This window comes from Pyxicephalus adspersus, chromosome 12 (genome assembly GCF_032062135.1).
Source record: "Pyxicephalus adspersus chromosome 12, UCB_Pads_2.0, whole genome shotgun sequence".
Lineage (NCBI taxonomy): Eukaryota > Metazoa > Chordata > Amphibia > Anura > Pyxicephalidae > Pyxicephalus > Pyxicephalus adspersus.
The window spans coordinates 25,640,297-25,666,743 of NC_092869.1; the positions used below are offsets into that span (position 1 = coordinate 25,640,297).

The window sequence follows — 26,447 nt, forward strand, 5'->3', positions numbered from 1 at the left end:
AAAGCACTTGGACATGATGGATTACATCCATGTGTCCAATGAGATCGATTATTTCAAAGCCATTATTTCTAATATTTGAGACACTAATTAGTGGCATGGTAACAATGGATTGGCATAAGGCCAATGTGGTTCCTATCTTCGAAAAGGGAGCAAAGTCATTACCAGGTAACTATAGACCGGTTAGTTTAACCTCCATAGATGGAAAGGTCCTAGAGAGTTTTATAAAAATCACATAGAGGAGTTTCTGCTAGAAAATAATATTATAAGTTATGGACAGCATGACTTCAAGAAAGACCGAAGTTTGGATGTACTATTTGATTGGGCAGCCAGGTGGCAAATTTCATTTATTATCAAAATAGATGTAAAGTTATGGACTTGGGGGCTAACAACATGCATGCTTCATACTGTCTAGGGGGAATACATTTAGGGAGTAAGGAATGGAAAAAGATCTGGGGGTTCTGGTAGATAATGGACTTAATAACAGCATGCAATGCCAAGCTGCAATATTAAAAGCTAGCAAAATACTTTATTGTAATAAAAGAGGAATAGACTGCAGAGATGGAGACATAATCCTGTCCCTGTACAAAGCATTGGTCAGACCACATCTAGAATATGCAGTCCAGTTTTGGGCACCAGTTCACAAAAGGGACATTGTGGAATTGGAGAGAGTGCAGAGAAGGGCAACTAAACTAATAAAAGAAATGGAGGAGCTCAGCTATGAGGAGAGATTAGCTGAACTGAATCCATTTTCCCTTGAGAAAAGACGTTTAAGGGGGGATATGATCACCCTGTATAAATATATAAATGGTCCATATAGAGAACTCTCTTCCCAATTATTCACTTTGAGATCATTACAAAGAATAAGAGGGCACTCTTTGCGTCTGGAGGAAAAGAAGTTTAAGCTTCGGATAAGGTCTTTAAGGTCTGTGAAAATGTGGAATCACCTCCCTCAGGAAGTAGTTTCAGCAACTACTATAGATTGCTGGATGCTTTTCTAGAAGCACAGAATATAACTGGGTATTAAGGCTTTAAAGTAAAGATAACAGATACTGTTAATCCAGGGAACATCCAATTGCCTCATGGAATCAGGAAGGATTTTTTTCCCCTGTTGAAGCAAATTGTACCAGGTTTTTTTTGCCTTCCTCTTGACCAACTATGTCTAGTTGGTCCAGAGGAAGGCAAAATTAAGGCAATTACAGCCTTAATGCCTTGGGAAAATGTTTAGCTGGACAAACTAATTAAATAACATTTTAAAGAGCTGTAAGAAGCTATTTGTTGATTCAGTTCACTAGCACTCATCAAGCTTAGGGTAGGGTGTTTTTTTACAGTATTGTGCTGAAAACAAATTCGCCACATTTTTGCTTGCATACTACAAATTGGGGCTGTCCAGGTCCAGTCCTTGAGGGACATTCACCGGCCAATACTTTCATAAAAAACATTTATTTTATGACCGTTTATAAACCACATCTTATTAAATTTACTGCAGCCTGTCACAGAAATACTAAAAATGTGTGCACCTCCTGGCCCTTAAGGAATGGAGCTGGATGACCCTTCCTGCTATAAACAACTAAAAGTGTTTGCTCAAAAAGTATGTAAATGAAATGTTCATACTTTGTTATACATTAAGACATTTGCAGAAGAGATATATACTAGATCAATTTAAAATATAGACTTCAAAATAACACATTCATAAAAGGCACAACAAGCTTACCTCTACTGCCATGAATTTATGCTTCTCCATGAAAGCCTTTCCTGTTTTTTGTAGTTCTTCATATTTGACCCAGTGCTTGTCAATCTCCCTCTTATACTCCTCATGCCGTTTAATTAGTAATTCAGCACCTGCCACATCATTTGCCAGTTCTTCTGATATTATCAAAGCATGCATCTCTCTTGCCCAGACTCTGATGAGAAAAAAAACAGGATCATGGAAAAATTATTATCTTTATTGTCATGGTTAATATGGGATGGGTGACAAAACAGTTCTAAGTATAGGTGACTTGTAATTTACTCTGTTTTCTGTGGGCTGCATGAGAAAAGATATTTACTAAACATACTCAAAAATGATGCAAAATCTTTTGACCTAAAAATGCAATTAAAAATAATATCAGTTTATATTCAAGTCATATCACGAGATGGCGCTGTCTTCTCAAGTAAAAGGTATAGAGCTTGTTACACGCTTGAGTCAAGATAGGTGGATAGATGGATAGATAATTTTGCATGTGTTTTTTTTATATATATTTCATTAAATCTATATCTGCTTATGTTAAAGTTGTTTTATTTTTAAAAAATCTGGTTTAGGAGCTTATTAAATAGAGCAATGATTTCTCCCCATTGGATGATTTATTCCACTGATTCACCCCTCAGTATAGATCCACTTTAAAGGAAATTTCTTTTAAATACCAAATTGCAGATTGGTTCTGATATATCTTTTGAGCAGAAAGTGAAAGAAATATAGACTTGGAATGAACACAGAACACTTACATTAGCTCTCCGCAGTCACTGAAATACCGTTGAACTTGTTCTGCTTGATTTAGTCTCTCTCTCCTTTCTTGGGATTTCTGCACCAGATTCCCCCAGAACTTTGTCATCTCTTCCAGCCTGTTTGAAACATTCTTCTGAACTGGTGGGTGAATTTGGCTGACATGATGGCCAAGCTTGGTGACTCGCTCCATTTCTTTTTTAATGGCCTGCAGATCCCTCTATAACATACAACATAAGTACTTGATATGTAAAATGATTGAAAAAAAATTGCAAAGTTGTTGTAAAATGATCACCTAACATATCATCTGGTGACTCAAAAAGTCAAAACATGTCAAGTCAATATAAAAAATATGGGCACATATCTGGAATATAATCATCTTACATACACTTTTGCAAGGAGGTCTTCTCAAGGTGAATGCAATTTTTATCAAAATCAGATTGTCAAGTCCATACAATTGTTCATCAAGGCTTAAATAATTTTCATGTATCATCCTATTGAACGTATATTAACTGATATAGGAAAAAAGACACATCAAAGGATGTAAACAAGAAACTAGCTGGAGTAAGTCTGTAAATTGGCCCTACTAAATGTTTCAATCAAGCAATATCTGTAAAACTGGATTACAAATATTCAGCTTACTCAATTGTCAATTTTCCTGCTGTCCTTGCCACTAAATGCCATTCTGAAATTTTCATGTAAAATCGACAGGAAAATTAAAATTTCCAGGAGTGTCAATCTCATAGGTCCTCCACACCTCTCCCTGGTTCCTTATGCTGACCTCCAGGTCACTAATGCAACCTGTAATGCATGGAGGTCAGCTGGAGGAATCAGTGGAGATCTATGAGATTCACACAGCGGAAAGTAAAAGTGTTGGATTTTATGTGAAGGTTTCTCAGATTTGGAGCAGCATTTAAAGGGATGTGCAGCCGAAAAGGAAAGTTATGTACATTGTTTGGTTGCTTTTATACTATGTTGTTGAAGTGGGTGCAGAAGAAAAACATTGCTGTATATATAGAAGTAGGCAGGTACAGAAGTTGCTGTATCTACCACAAGGGTCAGGAATTCAAGCCCACACACTTACACTGTAGTATTCACACACTCACTCACCTCAATTCCCTCATGTTGGCTAACCAGGGTCTGCACTCCAGTCAAGTCATAGCCATAATCATCTGTATTCACGGCAACCTCCTTCTCCTGCATCCAGCATATCAATTCATCAACATCATGATGGAACTGATGGACCTGGTGAGCTTTTGTCAATGTCTGAATGAAAAGGAAAAATATTTTTCATAACATGTCTAGGTCATTGTTGGACACAACAGTTGTCTAAAAGTATACACCTGACATGGAGTGCCCCTTTACCCCTCATACCATCCCCCATTATTGTAAAGTGTGTTCTGTGGGTATTTGTGACCATCCAAGAAAAATAAAATGTTAGGTCAGGTACTGATGTTGGGGGTTGTTGGATGAAGGTCTAACTTGCCAATGATGTTCAATGGGGTTGAGGTCAAATTTCTCTACACCAAACCAACCGGACTCTATTTAAATAACATGGAATCGGACATCCTCTTAAACATTCTGTGATGGAAAATCTTCCAGGTCCAGGTGTTTTAATGACAGTAATTGATTATATGCCAGGGAATATTTGAGGGAATGTCAGATTCCCCACTTTATAAATAGAGCCCATCATGTCATGAAGTTGGCTTTTTGCACATGGGAACAGTTTTTTTGGAACAGAAAAGGGGGTTTATCTAAAAATTGCTAGCATACAATGGTCTAAAATGTCCTTGTATGCTCTAGCATAGGCAGTACCCTTCAGGAGAAAAATCTAAATGCTATAATTTGCAGGAGGATTCACATACTTTTGGCTGTATGAATAGTTGAATAGTGAATCACAGTTTTCTCCACTACTTTATAAGGTGTTGGAAACCAACTAAAACTTCAAAGTGTATGTTTTAATATATTTGAAGATCGTTCAAATTTCGCAAATTGCAAGCAGCTAGAAAGGTCACAAATTACTTATTTTAGGCTTGTTTAAATATGTAAATAATTTCAAAAGCATAGTCTAGGACAGGTGCTCTTCAAGATTTTTAACAATAATTATAGACCGGATGTTAGCATATCCTTACGGTAATATATATATACATACATTGCCATTCAGCAATCTTCCAAAAAGGATTCTGTATTTATTATTAGTTTATATTAATGATCCTTACAATGAGGATGGAAATCTTGTTACAGCAAAGACACATACCTTAGCTCTGTTCTGTATTTCTCGGCACACTGCGTCCCAGGTACTATTCACCTCTTCAGCCTTTTTCTTGATCTCTTCCGCCTGACTGTGTGATTCTTTCAGCAGACCTGATGTTAGTTCATTCAGTGACACAACTTTTCCCTTACCCAGGGTCTCTACTTCCTTAACAAAGTTCTCAAACTCTTTTTCAAGGATCTGATGAAAGGAAATCAGCTCAATTAACATGAGGAAAGGCAACAGTGGCACAACCTGTAAGCCATGGGCCCTATGCAGGGATCGTGGACAGGCCACCTCCTCATAAATGTCCTCAAAACACTTTTTTGGATGAGTGTTCAAACAAAGAGGGTTCACCTATTTAATTTCTAAATATTCACATCAAACACATTGATGAATCTCCATGATTTGCTCTGAACCCCTTTTGATTTGTCCCGAATCTCTAATGATTTGTTTTCTTTAGACAGCTTAGTGTTCTACTTTTTACAGCATTATCCCTGACCTTTTCTCCAGGAGCAGCACAGTTTGGCCAAAAACTCACTACATACAGACAGAATATTGAAGAGGAAGCACCACACTGATATCAGTCTGGTCTCTTTTCCTGAGTACAGCACTTTCTCTTTTTACATATATATACTATGGCTAGAGACCAACTTCTAAAAATGGCCCTCTCTTTTCCAATCTGAGTGCTACTGCATAGGGAATTACAGAATGGCAATAACAAGATGGATTATAACTCTGCCATATTATATCCAATGTGAAAATGTGGGCATATGCTTCCTTCATTTTTAATGACTACATAGTTGAATTCATTGTTTTCATATATATCTGCCTGTAGTTCAGTACCATGCATATTACCTTGGACAATATGATTACCTTATACCCTTCCAGATCTTGACCAAAGTCCTCAGATTCAGCAATGGTCTTCTTGCTGACCAGCCATGCCTCTATGAGACCTGCCTCCTTCAAATACTGGAAGAGCTGATATTGTTCCTGCAGCTGGCTCCTGCGTTGTTCTGCTTTCTCCAGCAGGGAGCGATATTCCTCCAGGACTGATTGCAGCTTCGGGATGACTGCAGAGCTACAAGAGAAATTGGTAGTACACAAAAGTAAAAGTTATGCATTAAAATTTCTACTTAAACCTGCTACATAAATATTATAGAAAAAATGCAACACCCTTACAGTCACCAGCCTTTCTCGAAAAAAAAGTGCTGGGGATGAGTAATATCCATAAATTAATTAGTGGTTCTGGCTGTATAGTTAGAAGATATATAAATTAATGAATTTGCATGGCTCATCCCAGTATTGTAGGGAATAGTTTAGGGATTTGATGGAATTGTAAGCATTTGTGATAAAAGTTATGGATATAGATACTTTGGCCATGATTTATTAAAGCTCTAAAGACTGGAGCAGATAGACTATTAAGAGGGAACCTGGGTGATCCAAAAAAACCGGTTATGTATTTCTTAACAACGTTAGCTATTATTGTTTAAATGTTTTTAATCCTGGACCAGATCCTTTCCAGGTTTGTTCAGATCACCCATTTTTTCTCATAGTCTATCTTCTCCAGCCTTCAACCCTTTATGGTGTTTCAGGTGGCTCCACAGTGTTTAGTAGTTGCCAGATGAGAATTTACATCAGTAGATTATTATTCTTACCTTTCTGGGTTGTCACTTTCAATTTGTAGGTTTCTGCCTGTGTCCTTTAGTTTTTCAATCCTAGGAGAGAAACCTTCCAGGTCTCGGATGGTGGTGTCTAATTTGCGTAGTAGAGCTTGTGTGGATTCCTCATTCTTTCCATTGTCTGAGGATTTAATGACGAAGCCTCGCTCTGCCATCCATGCCTCAGCCTCCAAAAGCTAAGAAGAGAACAAGTGGTTATGTAAATAAATATATTAGTTAGGACAGAAACTCATTAGCAAACCACATATGATCATCATCAATATGGTCTGATTTATTAAGTTTCTCCAAGACTGGAGAAGAAAGACTATTAAAGATGAAAATGGATGATCCACCAAACCTGAAGAAAGATTTCTTAAAAATCATTTGCTATTTGGCAAATGTTTTCAGTCCTGGGCCAGATCCATTCCAGGTTTGCTGGGTCACCCAGGTCCACCAATGAGTGTCTATGGAGAACTTTAATCTAAGGAGAACTTTAATAAATTAGACCCTGTGTCTAAAGCCATCATTCCTTTTGATAAAACGTATACTTCCCTTTTCGAAAGGTATCCTCAGAAAATATATACCTGTCTAAAGTACCAGGTGACAAGACATCTTCCCATTCCACCGAAAAATACACAGCATATTTGCAAAAAGTAATGTTACCTCTGTAAGGAATTGCTGGGCTTCACAGACCCTTGTCAGTCTTGTTCTCCTGCGTTCAGCTTCTGCTTTCAATGTTTCCACAGCCACTTCCAGTTGATGAAGCCGATCATCAATCTCCTTGCTGGCAAAATGGTTGGCTCTCACCAGTTTGCGCCCGGTGCCCATCACAGCTTTGGTTAAAGCCTCGCGGCTGCTGATTTCGTTTTCCAAATTCTGTGGTATGGGAAGAAGAAAGGAGGATAATAAAAACGGATGCACATTTTGTATTTTAATACCTGTTGAAGCTGAACTCTGACCCAAAGAAATAGCCATTCTCCGCCAGGGATCCATGGAACGCTAAGTTTCCTCCAGAGGTTCCTAGGGCTTCCCGGAGCTGTGGTGCCTGCATAGTACTTAGTAGCCAACACTACTCCAGAAGAATTCATAATGACCAGAGATCATTTTAGCTTTCTTTATGGGTGGCATTCAGCACACCATTGTAGAGAAACATTCTTCCAACTCACAACTAAAGGGTATTTATTTCACTGATACCTGACAATAAACTGGCTTGAGTAAATTTCTCAGAGACCTGAAAATAATTTAAAGGGTTCCTCTGGGGTAAAAAGGTTGAGAAAGGCTGTTCTAAATCCAAGAAGCAAATGTATTCTTACTTTACTATTGGCCGTTTTTGTATATTTCTTACAGATATGTTCAGTATAAAACAACATACTTTGCCTGTGAAAGAGTTTCTGGTAATAAAGAATGGTCACTGCTTTTTTGTGCCAGGTTACTAGTCTTACATCTGCCCCCAATTTATTTGTAGAAATTTCTGGGTCCTTCTCATATCGTTAGGCATACAATTTATATTTAAAATCTTTGAGAATATTGAAATATAATAATTTTGCCTGGAGTTCAGCTTTAAAGGAAAACTCCAGCATTATTCATAAAATAAAATATAGCACATGTATTTGCTACAAACCATTTTTTCATTTGATGTCTTTAAAACAGATTTCTATTTTAACCTTTAGCCACTGTAAAAGTTTACTAAAACTGTCAAAAAAATGTATGCAATACATTTTTGTGATTGTTGTATTGCTTTTTTCTGCTTAGTCTGCACTAAGATACTTGTAACATTTCTGATATGGTTTGTCTACTAATGCAGATATTGCACATCATTAGAAAATTAAAATCTGCTCAGGAACAGAAGTTATAATGAAGATTGACTCTCTCATTCACAAATCAGTTAGGACACGGTTGAACAAACAGATATGTGCTTAGAACAGAAATCAAAAACTGAATTTGCAAAGTTTGTTAAAAGTATTGTAATCATATGCAAAATAAATTTGAAGAAAAATGATATTTTACTATAAATTAATAATAATGTATACAATTTTTTAGGTGCCAAGAGCAAACAACTTCATATTGCTTCATCTCCTGTGAGCTGCTTTTTTTATGTTAACTGACAGCAAGGCCATAGAATGTTCTCCCTCTCCCAGGTTAGGTGCTACTATGCAGTACATTGTAACCTAAAGCAGATATCAGCAAAAGCACAAACTCTCATGTGTATGGTTGATGTGTACTGATACTTTATATCGTATTTTTATTTAAGGGCTAAGAAAGGGCTGTTTGCGACAGATGAAAAGTTGCAATGTGATTCCATAACTTTCAGAAGCCATTTTTAAGTATTGGTACACAAAAGTCCCAATGAACCTACTTCTTTTTGTACTATGATGCAATTAGGCTGCATACACAGTAATAAATATTTTTGTTTATTTGCTGCAGTGAAAGGTGTAAGTACTCTCTCTACAAGCAGCATAATGGAGACCTGTAAAACTCTGCTCAACACACAGTACAGTAGTCCAGGTCTCCAGCAGACACTTCCTCTTGCACACTACTCCAATTAACAGTGTCCTTGCTTCCTCAGCAGTGCTGTTCATTGGACCCAAGTGCAAGGGATATCAAACTGTTGGAAATCAAATAGCAAAATTTGGCAGAAATCTCCCAGTTCTTGTCAAAGTTTCAGGGAAGTAAAAACTCTCAAATTCACTCATCCGCATCACATTTTTCCTATCCCCAAATTCTAATGTTTTCACAGACCTGATGCTTCTCCAGTAATACTTGTGCAGTAGTCAGTGAATGTCCACAATCCTTGGACGAGGCAAGAGGCATCTTCTCTTGGATCCATACTAACTCATCATCAATGTCCCGGAAAAAAACTGCCCTTGGAAAGTCCCCATCAAAGACATTTAAAAACTATGGCATGTGACTCAATTTACATGAATGTCATATGATTCTCTGTACTTCTCTACATGAGCTCGGCAGTCATGTATTGAGTACTCAATAAGGCAACATAAGGAATAAGGATGTACTCAGTGCAGAAACCTATATTTAGTTTATTACAATTACATCAATGGACAAAAAGACTATTTTTGGATTATTGTCACCATTCTAAATGTTATTGCACTGATTTATCAAGTAAGCCTACTAGTTAGGATGGGGAGCAAGATGGTGGTAACAAGTTTCCGGGACTTTCATATGCTGAACTCAGTGTCGGGAACTGAGTGTAATCATATACTGCACTCAATTCACCCCGATACAGACTTGACAGTTTAGCTTGGCATTGCATTTTAATAAGTGAACTCTGAAGTTATTTATTATATGACTGCCACAGGTTTATTACAAAACTCATGCAAATGTCAAACTGCGGCTTTACTTGTTCTTTAAAAAAAATGAATCCCCAGCCACAATTTCAGATTCATTATTTATCTTGGCTGTAATGAAGAAACCTTCAAGTGAAATAACAGAACATGTGGGAGAACTAGTCTGCTACTAATATCTTAACCAACAATTTTTTATAATACCTCTGAACCAGACTAAGAATGAGTCAATCCCCACTATGATGAAATATCATCATAAAAATGAAATATACCTGTTCTCCAAATTTTAAATAGGAGTTTTTTTTTAATAACTAGAATGTATATCATTATGTATCCGATCTATCAGGTTTTATAAATATACCCTCTCTGTAAACATTAATAAATTCTTAGCTGCATTGTTTAAATCAAGCTGTGAATATCTGAATTTGACCTGGTATTAGAGGAGGAAGAAGCAGAAAAGAACCCATTTAGTTGTTTTGCAGTACAACAAACCAATAGGAGAAAAGGGAAGGTTAAGAAAGAAATGAGCTCATCAGTCTATTAGTTTTTATTTCACTGACCAATTACAGGCTAGGGGAGGGACAAGACCTGTAAGCGTTGTTGAATATTAGCAGAGGAAAATCAGATCTTCTGTCCTAGGAGACAAGGTTGTGTGGTGTGCAAGAACAATGTCATATAGGTACTTTATCTATGGATTTAGCCATTTGGTAGAGTTCAACTTTCTAGCTTATACATAAATAACAAATAAAATTGGTATCCTATTTCTAAAAATATAAGATCAGTTGTTATACTGCAAAAGAGTTATTGACCTGGAACCAGAATGGAATCATCAGAACCTAAACCCATCCTATGTTCATCTTGGATCCATAGCCATCTTCGGAGATAGGGTAGCATGATCCAACATAAACTAGGATGGGTTGATATTCTGACCCCCCATACACTTTTATAATACACAGCTAAGAATTCAGCACCCATCCCAAAGTCAAAGAGCAGCTTTCTGAGCAGCCAACTGCCAACTAACAGCATTGTCATGCAAGAGAAAATGGGGTAAGGGAGACACATGATCCTTATAGCTAAACACCAGACTTTCTCTTTCTTTTTAGCCATTAAGTGGACCATCAAAATGAAGGAGTTTAATTTCATGCTCGAGCATATTGGTATTATATTAAGTTATTGTACTCAGTTTACCTAATTTAAGGGGCTTTGTCCCACTGCAGCCTTTCTCACAAACGGCAGATAAGAGGGAAGGGTCTACAAACAGAATGTTCTGACAACAAGATGTAGCCCTTCCAAGCAACACAGAGACAGCATTGCTAAATCTGTACGTATTATGTACCATTCAACTTAATAGGTTTTCTCACTGGTTTTACTTGTTGCCCGAAACAAGTCCAATGATTTGGCTCCACTTACCCCTAGATCTTCATTGGCTAGAAATGCCTCTTTACTGTTCAGCCAACTCTCACTTTGATCAACAATACTGAGAAAGTTCTGCAAAAAATAAGAAAAAAAGAGAAACATATACATGAATAAAAATATGATTATGGCAAATACCAAGATGAGTAAATTACAAGAAATGCTCAACACTCGAACCTAATAATAAAAATACAAGTACAGTTGAATTCAACAAAAAACTACCTGCAGGTCACGAGCCTCACACAACTTAAGGTTCTGTCCTTTCCAGCATTTAATCAGTGCATCCCAGGCATCTTCCATATTGGAAAGTGAAAGCCGTATTTCATCAACTGCATAATGGCCAGAATTGCTCAGCTTCTGTCCGGACGTCTTCACTGCAGTAACTCTTTCTGTGCGTGCCTCTATCTCTGCCTGGGGGAAAAAAACATTATGTGAAATAGCACGTAGTCTGTCGAGATACCTACTGCACATGCAAGACTGCAATAAACATTAGTACAATCATTGTTGGGATAAAATCTTTTGTACTCAAGGTGACTTTAACACCCAAGACCAATGTGTGCCCCAATCTTTTACACACCCTTTGGCCCGACCCGAACATAGTAAGCCTATGGCTATAGTGGCAGTGGCAGAGACAAAGCATTGGCTTTTCTGTGCTCAGTTACTGACCATGCTTTTCTAGACCACTGATGGTCACCATGACATCCCCAATAGGATGAATAGGATCATAGCACAAATGCCGACATAGAAATAGGTCTGATGGACCTGTTTTGCCAAAAAAGATGCCCAGACCTGCACACTGAATATAGCTGACACAGTACATGTTTCAATGCACAGTGCATTCATGTGGGAGCAGTATAGCACTAACTGGAAAAATTACTTCTTATCACACTGCTTGGTCTGCCCGAATACAGCAGCTAGACAGTCTGCATTCATGCATTCCATCATACCTAGTCATGTAGGGAAAGTCTCCACTGATACTCCCTAAAAAGCTCCTCTTGAATGCCATCCACAAAGCTTGACATACATCAATGCACTAGAGACGACCCTTAAGCTACGTACACACTTCCAATTATTATCGTCGGAAAACGAACGACGAACGTTCCTGCACGATATATATGAACGATTGTATAGCACCGATACTGCACATAGAGGTAACGACACGATCATTCGTAGATATTGTACACACAATAGATACGATCGTTTAAGCGATAGAGGAACTATGTGCACGACAGGAAAGTGAACGGACGTTCGTTCATCACGCATGCTCTGAACATGGACGATCAACGAACGACCGTACACACGAACGATGTTCAACGATCGTCATCCAATCCGATCCGCCGGTCCGGTCGTTCGTTTCCAGCGACTTTCCTCGTTCGTCAGCGTCGTTGGTTACTTTTTTACGAACGATTTTTTGCCCAATCGATCGTTCGTCGTTCGATTGGAACGATAAAAATTGGAAGTGTGTACGCACCTTTATTCATGGCAGATCAATAGCAACCCCAACCATTCCATTTTGTTTTCAGACACATAAGGTCAATATTGGTGGGATCAGGCAATGCCATCCCATGCTTTTGTCTGATCCGAGGCTGCTGGAGCACAGAGGATGAATTGCACAAACCCAAAATTGAAGACCATAATGCAAATTCACCTGATAGCTCGCCATAGCTTCATTTACAGAAGTAAGTGAGTGTTGTAGCATGCTGGCCATTAATCAAAGCAGAAGCTTTAGAATCTGATACTGTTTACTGGTTAACCCACAATTAAAAAGAAGAAAGCTTTTCAAACATTGGGTTTCTGACACCTATCATGCCTTTATTAGCCAGTGAAGTGTAGCACTTTAAAGATAATTTTTAACTTTAATTCCAAAGAATTTTGTGTATATAATTCTATATCTATGCAATGTGGTTGTTGTGGAGAGTCTAAATTGCATGAAATAGCACTGTATAAACTAGAATTCACTTTCAAAATGATATACGGTATTTGATTTGTTAGAACTGGAGCTAAAAACAAAAAAATGGGAAAATATTGGAACTGAGCCTCATAGCAACCAATCAGATTTTTTTTTACGCAGATTAGTAGATTAAAGTGAATGGAATGGAATGCCACAGAAACCACTTCTAGTTTCCTTTTTATGGTTCCTATGAGTCAACCAAGATATACAGTTGGATACACCCTCAATAAAAAAAACAAAGCTGTTGCATTTATCTGGCAAAATGTGGAAAAATCACAGATTCAAATACACTTTGGTTTGGCTACTCATCAGCTTGATATATACCTTTCTCTCTTGGTGCTCTTCAATTCTGGCTTGAACATCTCCAGCATTTTTTGGCAAAGTGAGCCCCTCCATCAAGGCCTGGAGCTTCTGCACCCAGTTCATTATCTCTCGTATATCAGCATTGAACCGTTGCAGATGGTAAGAGGCGTCTAATTTCTCCTTCCTGCCAAGAAATGAAATGTGTTGTTCAGTAGACTGGACAGAGTGGACCTAGATAATGCTCTGTGCACACTTTCTCTGCCAGAAGGGATAAGGTTATGGACAAATGTTTCATATTTTATCCATAAAGCTGCAGTCTTTTGAAACATAACCACAAAGGATTAGACATAAAAGCACAGCCCAGCTTACTGTGTGCTATCATTTATTGTGATCAAGGGCCACAGACTGTCATGTGCCTTTTCAACAACGTTTTAATATTATTTATACTCGGAAAATTTGAACTTTTAAGCTTTATTTGATTTTTTTTATCCATTGATCCAGCTGTTTATGATATGAACCTTTTAATAATAAATAAGGGTTGAAAACCCTCTAGGATTTAGGTTTGCATGTTTTTACCCACTCCAATTAGGAAACCCTTTCTTTTGTTTGGGTTTCAATTTTCAGTTAGGTAGGAGTATTTTAAACATAGGGTGTCAAAGAATGCCCCGAGACAACTGCAGTAACCTTATTGTTGAAATACTTTTAAAGCTGTCAACTGGCAAGAATACAGAAATCTGCTAATTACTGACTTGTGAACAGTTCAGTATTTTATATATCAATGAAACTGGTAAAACTTTAAAACAACTTGCAGCTTGAGACAGAAATGGGGAGATTGGGGAAGGGGTCTAAATTGCAGCACCCACAGATAGATCCAAGGCTGCAGGTAACATCAGAGCAGGTCTGCTTTGTGTTATTAACCTTTCATTTAATTGAAGCTTCTTTAGGATAAGTACATCTAATGTATTTTTGTATTGGATAAAGTAGGAAATGGTTTAAATACCCTCATATTTTGCATATCTCTCTTCTCTTCCTGTTACATGGACACAACAGGAAATTATAAAAAGTGAAAAAAATACTCAAAAATTATTGAAGCTGACAATACACCAGTTGATGGGTGCGTGGATAGGTAAACACTGGGTATCTTCCTGAAATGGATTGCTAACTTGGATTACCAATATTTACCCCTTGACCATCACCTCTGTCAATAACCGAGGATCACCCCCAAAAATCACCAGTTGGGAGCTCTCCCCACAGTTAACAATACCAGCCGACATAGCTGTTTCATTTTAGTAAAGATACACTTTGTGTGACCCAGTTGCACTTTTGTATTCAAAAACAGTATGTGATGAATATTAGGGGAAAACCAGAAAATACAAAATACCAAAATAGGAAAATGTAGAGAATTTCATCCTTAAATTTTTTCCAGTGCAAATAGGAAAAATTTCAGCAATACTCCTATGTATAGGTATCTTCTCTCCTTTGCCCTTTATCCATTTAGAACAGAGCTATTGTCAGTCAGAGCAGCTTTAAGACATTGGATTTGGAATAGGATTTGCAGTGGATACAAGTTATTTGGCTAAACTAAAAAACCTTACCCAAACATGAAAAATTAATGACCAAATCATTCCGAGGCAATGCAAAAATGTCTGGGTATCATCTCACATTTAACTCAGAAGCAAATATAGAAGGACATTTTATTGAAGAATGCAATTAGGACGCAATTGCAACGAGATTGCATTAGGTGCAAATTGACAAAATGTTTCACCGGGAAAGGTCCTCCTCTGATGCTTTGTTAAAGGGTGAGTTTACCCATAACCATATATTATTATTCTGAGTGTAAAATAACAGAGGCAGACAATCACGTACCGGGTTCTAATATAAAAAAGAATCTTCCAGAACCAAGATCAAACTTGTTGGCTTTTACACAAAAATGATGTTGGTTTGGGTTGGATTGATCCTTTAAACCGAGGCATTGTTTTAGATTCTTTAGAGATTTAACAGCTTGATGCTTTTAGTTGGAATGCAGTTGTTACTGATTTAAGGTTAGGCCACATTTCCAATACCTCTGGTTAGCCTGGAGCTGAAGTTTTTGCCAGCTGTCGATCATCTCCTTCTCTTTTGAGGTAAGGCGTTCGCCCATTGATGAATTTCCACGGGACAGACGCTTGGCTTCTTGATGCAGAGCCTTAAAGAGAATATTTATGTAGAAATATCATTTTGGTTCCTGAAGGTTTTTGGCAAGTGGCGTTTTTTTCCGAGAATAATGTGGATCAGATCCCAACAAATGTAGGAAACAATCTGTAAACAGATCTTCAAACTTCGACTACATGTGTTGGATTCTTAACTCTTAAGTTTAACCTCCAAATTTGCATATAATAAACTGGAGCTTTAGTGTTCTACTGAATATCAGATTTATAAAAGGCTGAATCAGAAATTATGTATTTATGTAAATTTTTGATTATAAGTAATCCAATTTTGCTATTCTACATATGTAAGATTTCAGGAGAAATAAAATTTAAACCCTTACTAAATACATTAAAGGTTGTTTCATAACTGGTGGAAAACCACACGGTTGGGCACTCTGGAGTGCGCAGTACCACCAAAAGTAACACATTTGCACTCTCATGGTGCAGTTCTTCCAAAAGCAACTGCACAGCCAAAAGAAACTTGTCACTTTCTAGAACCACTATCTGCTGCAGCTGAGTGCAGCCACATCCAAAAATCGACAAACGTTAACTTAAATAGCAGGTCAGGACCATAGGCAGAACGCTGTTGTTCACTGTGGGTCTGAAATAGTCCCTAGTTTGCTAAAGCACTGAGAATAATAAGCAACTGACATTTTTTTAAACAATACTTGTGTTATCTTTTTTTTGGAGACAGGGACAGAGAACTGTCTAATAAGAGTTATCTGACCAAACAACTTCTTCAAAAAGTAGTATTTTAAAGAAAATTGCAGATTTAAAAAATTTGAACATACTTTTCTTAGTTACATTTATGTGGTAATGCTTAAGTTCTAGCTTTTAGTTACTGAATGCATATCTTTTACAGGTTTCTAACTATATTGCAATCATTGAAAACATCCAGCTTTGGGAAAAAATATGGGTCAGTGCATGGTACCCAGAGCCTGCTCAGGACTCTTTTCCTTAAATGCCTACTAATCAACTATAAGGAATTTTTATTTAAATGCTGGTGCTAAGTAAAGAGACTGGTGGCCTAGTGGTCAGAAACTAGCCCAGTATTTGTAGGGTAAAGTCACTGCTGTCTAAAATCATAAGAGACGTAAACAGGTTTAATGACTTCCTAACCTCTACTTTACTCCTTTACATCCCTACAGAGTATGTAATGGTGAGCCTGCAATACCATATAGTAAAACAGCCATGTAAAACAAAAGTATCATTCTACTTGATCACATTTACTTGAAAGACAGGACAATGAAATCATTTAAAAGTCATTGCATTTGAAAGGCAATATAGGGGGAAATTTATGGTAGTAATGTCTGTTCAGGGAAAGAAAAGGTAAGTGTTTGTGCAAGTAGAGGTCAAATATAGTCTAAAAAAGTTTCTTGGTAGAGGTCTTGCAATGAAAAATAGTCTTTTACAAACTAATCTGATCTGTTATTTTCCACCTTTACTTTTACCACCTTTAATTTCATACAAAACATAGTGTCAGCATTTTTACTTACCTCTTTCTGTGTCTGAATGACTTTGATATCACGAAGAGTTTCCTCATGTCTCCGTATTAGGTTGGTGACGCTCTCAACATCTTTTCCATAGTCCAAGGCCTGCATGAGCACGCTCTGAAATGAGTATGTAACATTTAATGAATATGCATTAGGAGCTGCTTACAGCAGACTATCACACAACTTGCTCCATCTAGACTGGCCCTTTTGTGCACATATTCAATGTCAAGAACAAATCCCTCTAAATAACTAAACTACATGGCGGAATGTTCTGTACTTGTGGAAGACTGCCACCCAAATAATAGAGTCAGTTATTGTTCTCATCAAGATCTCCAAGTGGTCTACTTACAGCCTGCTATGTTTAATCATTCCCACCTAATCTTGTGGAAATCTTGTTTGGAGTTGAGAAGTGTTTCCCGATGCTCCCTACAGCTTACTTTGGCACACACATTTCCTCCACTGGTTTATCTTGAACGTTATATATATATATATATATATATATATATATATATATATATAACGAGGCTATTTACATAGGAGAGATTCTTCCACATGCCAAATAATTTACACAGGCATTCCTATTAGGACCATAGGACCTGAATTTCCTCACTTCCTAATCCCCTGTGAATGGACAGTTAAAAGAAAAATCTGTTCCTATGAGTTCATCTCTCTGTTGTTAACCATCAGCATGTTCAGTCTACTGTTTCTCCTTTCCTCTTTTGAGTTTAAGGTATATTAATATTATATATATATATAATAATATTATTATCAATATTATCATCATTATATATATATATATATATATATGTGGACTGCAAATCAAATTCAGGAGCCTACATTGCTAAATTAAATACAATATAAATCACTATATAGTATGGAGGACCACTCTACAACTATTTGAAGAGGTAAAGGCTTGTATGAGGCATGTTTTCATAAATAAAAGGTCAATGCATTGCTTTTGGACAAGTACAGATTCGTGGGCTCCTGGCAGTCCTGAATAGATTCTACATTCATGGCTGCTTTTGGTAGTACACTACTTAGTATGAGAGGTGGACTATTCTCTTTTTGGACTTGGTTGACCGTCAAGCAAATTCTCCATTAGGGTCTCAACCCATAGCTCTTCCCACCAGGCCTTCCTGCTATGTATTACCAATTACAAAGCTGCATTGTTATGTGCACTTTTATATCTGTAGGGTGTTCAGTTTTAAATTAGAAAGAAAAACAAATATAATCCAAAATATCCATATAAATTATAACTATGTCTGACATGGAAATATGTAAGCAATACCATAATAAACTGCCAGCAGACTAAACGGAAGGGTGTGTAGCGGGACCTGCAGGTGGCTGTAATGGTGGGTCATGCTATTGGCAAGACACAGATGTCATTTATAAGTCTTGGGGGAGCAGTATTCTGACACCACAACCCTAATCAACCATGAAAGACCAACATAATGACACATAATGTCTTTCCTCATATAAATAACGTACATAATACTAGTTACAAGACTTTAAGGGCCCCTATGTTTTGAAAAACATGAATGCAAGAACCTGTAGATAATACCATGAATTACATAGCAGATTTATAAGTGAATGTCTCTTCAGGTGTTTCCTAAAGTGACCATGTCATGAGAACAGTATGGTGGCTGCTATTCCTGACATCTCTTTGGAGAATATAGTAAGGTGAGATTTCCTCTACTCAAATTGCCAGTAGGCCACATCCCCATTTTTTTTGAAAACATTAAAGAAATCACATCTTTTAATAATATATAACATGGTGTTTAACCCTTTTATACAATGAAAAAATGTGTCCTTTAATTTATTCTTTTGAATTTTTTGTGGTGAACTCCTCCCTTTCCGTCTTTACCACCACAGCCGTGAAGACGGAATGGGAAATCCACAGCTTCCTGGGATGCATATGTCACATATCTTAGAAGGCTGCGAGATGCTCCTTCTGCATGCGCAGTGACATCAGCTGTCTCCGCAAAAAAGAGAGAAGATGGAATGGCGCAGAACCTACTGGTTTGTGGAGAGATGGAGGGCTTTAATGAAGTTCTGCTTTAAATAATAAAGGCTGAGCCAGTTGAATACCATTTTCAAAACAAGTCTGGAAACGGCAGATCCTATACTGTTCTCATAACAGAGATATCCTTTCTTCCTCCTGTGTCACTGTCTGTATCTGTCTGACATTTGCAACCCCTATGTATTGTACACCGCAGAGTAATATGTTGGCACTATATAAATACTGTTTATTATATATAATATTTAAAAAAATTCTAAGACAATCATGCTGCCATTGCTAAGCCAAAACACTTACTTTTTCATTAAGCATTTCATTAAGCTTCTCTAATGATCAGCATGTTAAAGAGAACCTGTCATGGAGACTTTTGTTACTAACTACCCCAATCAGTAGGAAGCACAAGTTTTGCAAATTGCCGAGCTACAGATCTGATTCAGCAGCTTGCACCTCTACATAGAGACCACAGCTTCCAGGGAGAGACCAAGAATCCTTCTCTGCAGCTTGCTAGCTAGGGACAACTTTTTCTTTTTAGAATGTCAACTGAAGAGAAGAAATTTTAGACAAGGCTGCACAATGTTTGTTTCACACCTGAATTATTCTCTGTACCTTTGTGTTTATTTAGTGTAGGAAATGCCTCTCTGCACCAGCCCCCATGTCAATCTCCCTGCGATCTAGGGACTCACCACATTCATTCATTCAGCCCCTGACTAGATTTCCAGAGGCAGGCCCCCTTATTTTATTACGACGTCCTGAGTGACCTGACTATATATTTTTATGTTTAGACATGGCCATAATACAAAGTATGGTTCCCCATGACTATGTTATAGTCATTTAATGATTTCCCATGAAAAATGTTACCAAGACAACTAATTAAATAATTGCACAATTTGCAATTTAGAAGCATTGCATTATGTGGTAGCAGCACAATATCTCTTTTATTCCAAGTGTAAAGTTTCCCCGTCTTTCTAATCCTGGTTGTCATACTTTCCCCAGTACCTTTTCACTCATTCTTTCATTAATGTCATCAATTTCACGGATCAAGGCGTGAATCTCCAGGGCTCCCTCTAATGCCTTGCGATATTTATTTAGGTCACCATGGAAACTGTTCCACCTAAAGCAAAACAACGTATCCAAGTTATAATATCATACATATGTTTCATACAATTTTCACTTTCTCGGCAAACTATAGACTTACTATTAAGAAGTTCAGTCTGGTCAAGTCAAAACAGACACATTACAAAGGCAATTTCATGTGTGGAAAATCTTTTCAGATTAACATTTCTGCAAACATTAAGTCCCACAGCCATTGCCTTGTCAACTGGATGACCACACATGCTTCTCTCCAGATCCTAAACATGCCTAATGATATCAAATATTAATGCACACAGCTGCCTATTTATCTCTAAAACAGATTTTTAGCCTTAAGGAACATTTGAAATATTTTCAGGTCTCAGGGAACCCTACTGAAACCAAATGTTTGGGCCTCACTGGCAACAAAAGCCTCCTAAATTTGTGGTCAATGGAAAGAATGCCCCTTTACCTTGATGGCTAGAATAAGACTAAAAACATAATTCAAGTAATGCAGTTGGCTCTAACAAGTAGTGTTGGCCTCAGAACTATGCATGCATCACCAAATGGTAGGTCAGTTTGCCATAGTTTAGAAACCCCCAGTAACCTCTGAAGAAACCTTAAGGTTCCATGGAACCCTGGTTCAGAATGGCAGTCCTAAATACATGTCCACTTGACCTAATCCCCTCTGATCTACTCCGTGCCCATTCCTCCACCCTGGCCCCTGCCCTAACCGAACTATTCAATCTCTCCCTTTCTACTGGTACATTAATAATAATAATAAATGCTTTTGTGACCAAGAATTATCAAACCCTAAATGCCTGGCACCATTTAAAACAACGAGTATGGTTTGGGTAATTTAACCTTCTTTGCTAATATGCTTACCAAAAGCCATTTTGTTTTTAAAGTGCCCAGATATTAAACTATTCAACTAAACCAAAGACCTTTATTAAATATTTTACCATACAAGCTTTAAAAACTAACCCTAACCTCTTTGTCATTTGAAGAAGATTCTGAAGTTAGGTTCTAGTTGGTTTCTAACCATTCAAAAACATATGGGGTGTGCTAAAACAGGCTGTCAAGATTATCTTGCAAAGAGTAATAGAAAATGAAGATACGTTTTGCCACAATACCCACAGCTACAGAGTGCTCTTAGTATTTTTATGTATGGTTATACTTTGGTGTGTACATTTCGGGCACAGGTACACTTCTGTCAGAATTCTTCTTTCTGAACTAGCTGGCACTGACTTGTTTGTTAAGGGATCAATGTGATTACTAGAATTGGTTGTCATTGTGATTACATATTCAACAGTCAAGCAGAATGGTAGGTGAGTGGGCAGCTGTCACATACAGTATGGTCACAGAACTAGTTCTGCTATAGGACATTTATTAAAATATCCATATAACAAGGCACCATGCTAAGCAACATTAAACTACAGAATGTGGTCAGGAAGGACTCATTAAACTGTCTTGTAAATTTTAAAGTCAGATGTAGGCAGGGCAGCAAACTGTCCCACTGAGATCTAACAACAGACTCTCAAGTATTAGATTTAGAAAAATGGAAGCTAAATTAAAGGATAATTTAAAGGAGGTAAAGGAGACATAAAACATCAACCTAAAATACACAGGGGCTGATTATAAGCAAAGTCATTAATCCTGTAAAATAAAATTCTTTTAATAACGATGGTCTGTTTATAAACACCCCCTGTCAAACATCCCCAAACAACACTTTCCCCCCATGATAAATTTGTGTGATAATGATGTGTCAATGATAATAAAACAGATAGCTTACTTGTCATTCAGCTGTTTCTTCCTCTGGGATATAGTCTTCACCTCTTCCAGGTTTGTGTTCTGTCTTTCTAGCTTGGTGGCCAAAGCATTAATAGCTTTTATGTGAGCGTCATCCACAGTCTCTTGCTGTTAAAATGACAGGCATGTAAAACATAATTCAATGCAGCCAATCTCAACCAATGATGATGGTATAGAACATTTACCTAGCTATACCGGTTTAAAAATTAAATTGTAATGCTAGTTTGTTTCTCTGTGTCTTAAATGTTGGTATAATTGATGCTAAATACGTTGTGTTTGAACTTTAATGCACTATGATGTCTGAAAAGTCCCATTTTCTGTTGAATTTAAATGTATAGAATCCATAGACTGGAAATAGAATAGAAATTCATCCCTGATTCTGCTCACAGGACCTTGAAGGAGAAGTCAAAAGTATGATTCCATCTGGCTTTTAATTGGCAGTGGACAGTCCTGGTTGTGTCCTGGTTCTCACCATCCAAGTCCCTGACAAATAGGTGAGTATGCAAAAAGGTGTGTATGCAAAAAGTTGAACTAACAGGTCCTGAGATTTACAAAGCCCCCCATTAGGCACAGTCTTGTGTGGTGGGCAGAAGACCTGATTTTTCTCTGCTGTGGTTCAGTAACACTTACTGATCTCCTTCCTACCCTCGATCTATAAATGGATTTTAAAAAGCGAAGCAGTAGACTGATGAGCTCAACTCAACTTCCTTTTTAACAGTCATGACAGGACATCTGAATGGCCCCTAGAACTGCTTCTAGCAAGTTCAGCTATCAAGGGTTTGTAAGAGTTTAAGAACATGAATAAGTTGAATTAAGGTGATTAAGCTGCTTACAAGTAAAGTAATACATATTAGGGGGTGTTGAGAACTTCCTGGAGTTGCCCCCTTCCAGATGAAATAGAAAAATGAGTGTGGGGGCATATGACAGCACAATATCATAGTATGTCACTGTGCAAATATTTTTCTTTTAGCGTGAAGCTGTGATGGCAGACGCACAAGCAAGTTTCACAATGTTGGAGTTATGGGCCCGTCATGACACCCCGTAACTCCAACGACATAAAACTTGCTTGTGCCTCTGCCATCACAGCTTCTCACTAAAAGAAAAAACAGTTTTAAGAATCGCAAAGACCTGATATTTGCACAGTTACATACTAAGATATTAGGCTGTTAGGCTGTTATATCCCCCTCATTTTTCTATTTCATCTGGAAGGGGGCAAAGCAAAGAACTTCTCAGCACCCCCTCGTATATTGATATATTAGTGAAAACCGTCCTGCAAATATTTCTTTTTTTTACATCTGACTGTGGCTCGGTTTTATCACCTGTACATACCCCATACTTCAAAGGTTTTGTGTTTATTTGACTGTCTGTTCAGCCAGTAATGATTAGACAACTGAGAGGCTACTGTGTCAAAAAAAAAGCCAATTTAGAAGAAGGTATGAATCAAAACATGTCTTAAATACCCCAAATCCAGCTCCACGAAATTCATTTAATTTTCTTGTAAGCTGCAGACAATGTTCATAGTCTACTCCAAGATCTCCAACATTAATCATTACTTCCTGAAAAGTAAATTACAAAGAGTAAATATAAATTTAACACAATACATGAATCACAAAGTCAGACACAAAATATATGATGCGGGTAGTGATGCAGCAATTAAAATAAAATCACCTTCTCTCGGATCCAGGCCTCCACCTGGTCGACTTTCTGTAGGAATTCCAGCAGGTCTCTTTTGTCCTCCAGCATTTTGCCCCGAGCAGCTACTGCTTTCTTCAGCTTTTCCCATTCCTCATGAAGCACCTGACTTTTTCTATGTATGTCAGAATATTTTGGATGTTGTGAAGTCAGCAGTGAGTTTCCTGTCTGTACATAAACAGTAACAATGTTGTGTTATTTACAAACCAAGATACACAGACATGTATAGTGCAATTTCATATCTAACTGTTCCTGCCAGTCTGCCTTCACTGCTGATAGGGTTTGTCAATGGCCTTCGCAGCTACTATTGCAGAAAGGCCTTGGTGGTTCATTACCTGAATAACAGCCTGAATAATTGTTTCATGAGCAAGGATCTCAGCTTCAAACACTTGATGTTTTTGCAGCAGTTTTAGTTTACTTTGCAGGTCCTGGGAGCCCTGGTAAGCTTCATCATCTAGCTTCTGCATGCGCTCATTAATCCAGTACTGTGCCTGCAAGTTAAAGTCAATATGAAAAATTGATTACCATTACTATTAACAACTTTAATATTTAGATCACTGACAAAAATTGCCTAAAAACCTTATATCCTTTTTGTTCCCACTGTATGAATTTTGATTTTTATTCTTCCTCTGTTCTTTTTTATTATGTATTCTTTACTTTTTTCCTTTTTTGATAATCTATAGTAAACCGATTATACAAAAAAAAAATCTGCTTACATTATAAACATCCTCATCCTATATCTACTCCATGGAGCAAGTTTTGCTCTTTCTAAGGCCATCAATTTACTTGTACACAGTGATGCTCTGGTTATGGTACCGACATATGTGCAAGTAGCTATAATAGGCCTTAATAATTAAACCTCTCCGAGGCTAGAGAGGATACACTTTCATCAGTGAATCTGGATGATCCAGCAAACCTGGAATAGATTTCTTCAAAATCATTTGCTAGCAAATTTTTTGAATCCTTGACCAGATTCATTCGGGGTTTGGTGGATCACCCAGTCCAATAAAAATGTATACATGCTGCTGTCTGGGACTTTAGCGTTGAAAAACCTAATACCTTTCTGTACTTGTCTTTGGTTCAGAATACACAAAAGGACAGAAGAAGCACTATTTACTTGTATTATTGGTCTTTAATGAGCTTTTTTGCAGAACTGATGTAGAATTACTAAATACAGGACAACCTGAATGGGCTTGGTGCTTCATATTTACCTGTGAACTCTAATGCAAATCCTAACAGTTCCCACAAGAGGGGATTAGAACCTAGATCATTATAATCACCTCATTTTATAAAACAAACATTTGATAAAGATGGTTTCAAATTATTTATATACATATTTTAACCACACAAGAACCATGTTTTACTTATGACAAAAAAGGACGTTACTAATGAACGTGCTCTATTACCTCTGTGAAGTTTTGGTAGAAGGTGGCAAGCAGGAATGCAGTCTTCAACTCTTCCTGACGAACTTTGCTAAGTTGTTTCACCTTATACCTCCGATCTAAGACAGATTGAAGTTTGTTCTGCACCTGTCTTCCTTCCTCTCTTCTACTCTCTTTTTGAATTCTGTCTGCTTGTTCCTGCAGTGATGCCATCTACAATAACAAGTTATCACATATAACTGGATTACTTCCAGGAACATTTCTGTACAAACTCCAAACATATGGCTAAACTGTTCTAAGTTAGCAGGCAATTACAATACTCAGAACTAGGCAAATATGAGACGGCCAATATGACATTTTTAACTATAAGAAAGCTCTGTAGATGTGATTTTTTTCTAATGCGAAAAATCCAACTAGCAACATTTTTCTATCCCTAATAAAGGTATAACAGAGTAAAATTACTTTTTATATGTTATTATGTTCATTAGTTTTATATAGTTATTATAAAGAAGACAACAACATAATAAGTAATAACCTCAAAATTAAAGAATGAAAACTATTGCAGGAAAAATGTAAACCATATATAGAGTTATTTATAATATCAATGGAAAAGCATGGATAGGGAGAGTAGAGTACAATAGAGTAGGACAAACATGGATAAGGAGAGATAAGAATAGAGGTACAGAAGAGTGAAGAGTAAGCTTCATGACTAGGATGTTGGTGAAGGTAGGAAAAGTAGGGAAAAGGAAGCAAAAATAATAGAAGGGACACAGGGATAGGGTTCCTCTAGGTGATATAAATTCTAGCTTGCTTAGGACACTAAAGTGGTCAGAAATTGACCTGACAGTATGTAGAACATAAACCAATTACCTTTTCATCCTGGGAATAGAGAAGCTTTTCAAAGGCCTCATGTTTTTTGATCAGCTGTTCTATTTCCCCTGCAGTAATGCCAAGATCACCAGATTTCAGAGTGGCCTGACAAAAACAGAAAAGGACATATATTAAATTTGACAGCATAATTCTTTAAAATAATTCCTAATTTAAAAAGTCAGCTAACCCATGTTTGCAGCTACATTGATTGTATAACAAAGTTTGAGTACACTTGGATTAAAGGTAAACTGCACCTACCCTTCATAGGTCAGTCAGTATGATGTAGTAGGATTGCAAGAAAATGTAAGGTGTACTTAAAGAGCTCAGTAGGCTCAAACCTTTTTTTTTGCAAATGTGATGGAATACTAAAGCAGTACAGTTAAAAGCTCCTTTTTTTCATTTTGGAGAATAGACTTACCCCACCACTACCATATGCCTGATACCTAAACTACCTACCTCTTATCCACAACCAAAGCCTTAATTTAAACACTTAGGTCATTTCAGACCCATGATGAACTGCAGTGGTCCCAACATTGCCTCCATTCAGGTGGCTATTAGCCACGTGGACAATTT

At 37.3% G+C, this 26,447-nt stretch overlaps 1 protein-coding gene across 1 annotated transcript in view; it reads right to left on the bottom strand.

Annotated features, from left to right (window-relative positions):
* Positions 1–26,447, bottom strand: part of SPTBN5 (spectrin beta, non-erythrocytic 5) — a 135,743-nt gene that overhangs the window by 15,896 nt on the left and 93,400 nt on the right. The window contains exons 35-54 of the mRNA XM_072427640.1: positions 25,875–25,979; positions 25,029–25,217; positions 23,958–24,113; positions 23,599–23,790; positions 23,391–23,486; positions 21,914–22,038; positions 20,050–20,164; positions 17,040–17,153; positions 15,421–15,542; positions 13,379–13,541; positions 11,326–11,514; positions 11,101–11,178; positions 9,131–9,286; positions 7,055–7,267; positions 6,389–6,588; positions 5,607–5,811; positions 4,737–4,931; positions 3,590–3,745; positions 2,482–2,699; positions 1,712–1,901 (exon numbers count right to left, since the gene is read on the bottom strand). Of these exons, the coding sequence (XP_072283741.1) occupies positions 1,712–1,901; positions 2,482–2,699; positions 3,590–3,745; positions 4,737–4,931; positions 5,607–5,811; positions 6,389–6,588; positions 7,055–7,267; positions 9,131–9,286; positions 11,101–11,178; positions 11,326–11,514; positions 13,379–13,541; positions 15,421–15,542; positions 17,040–17,153; positions 20,050–20,164; positions 21,914–22,038; positions 23,391–23,486; positions 23,599–23,790; positions 23,958–24,113; positions 25,029–25,217; positions 25,875–25,979 (3,177 nt within the window). The remainder of the gene's footprint in view (positions 1–1,711; positions 1,902–2,481; positions 2,700–3,589; positions 3,746–4,736; positions 4,932–5,606; positions 5,812–6,388; positions 6,589–7,054; positions 7,268–9,130; positions 9,287–11,100; positions 11,179–11,325; positions 11,515–13,378; positions 13,542–15,420; positions 15,543–17,039; positions 17,154–20,049; positions 20,165–21,913; positions 22,039–23,390; positions 23,487–23,598; positions 23,791–23,957; positions 24,114–25,028; positions 25,218–25,874; positions 25,980–26,447) is intronic.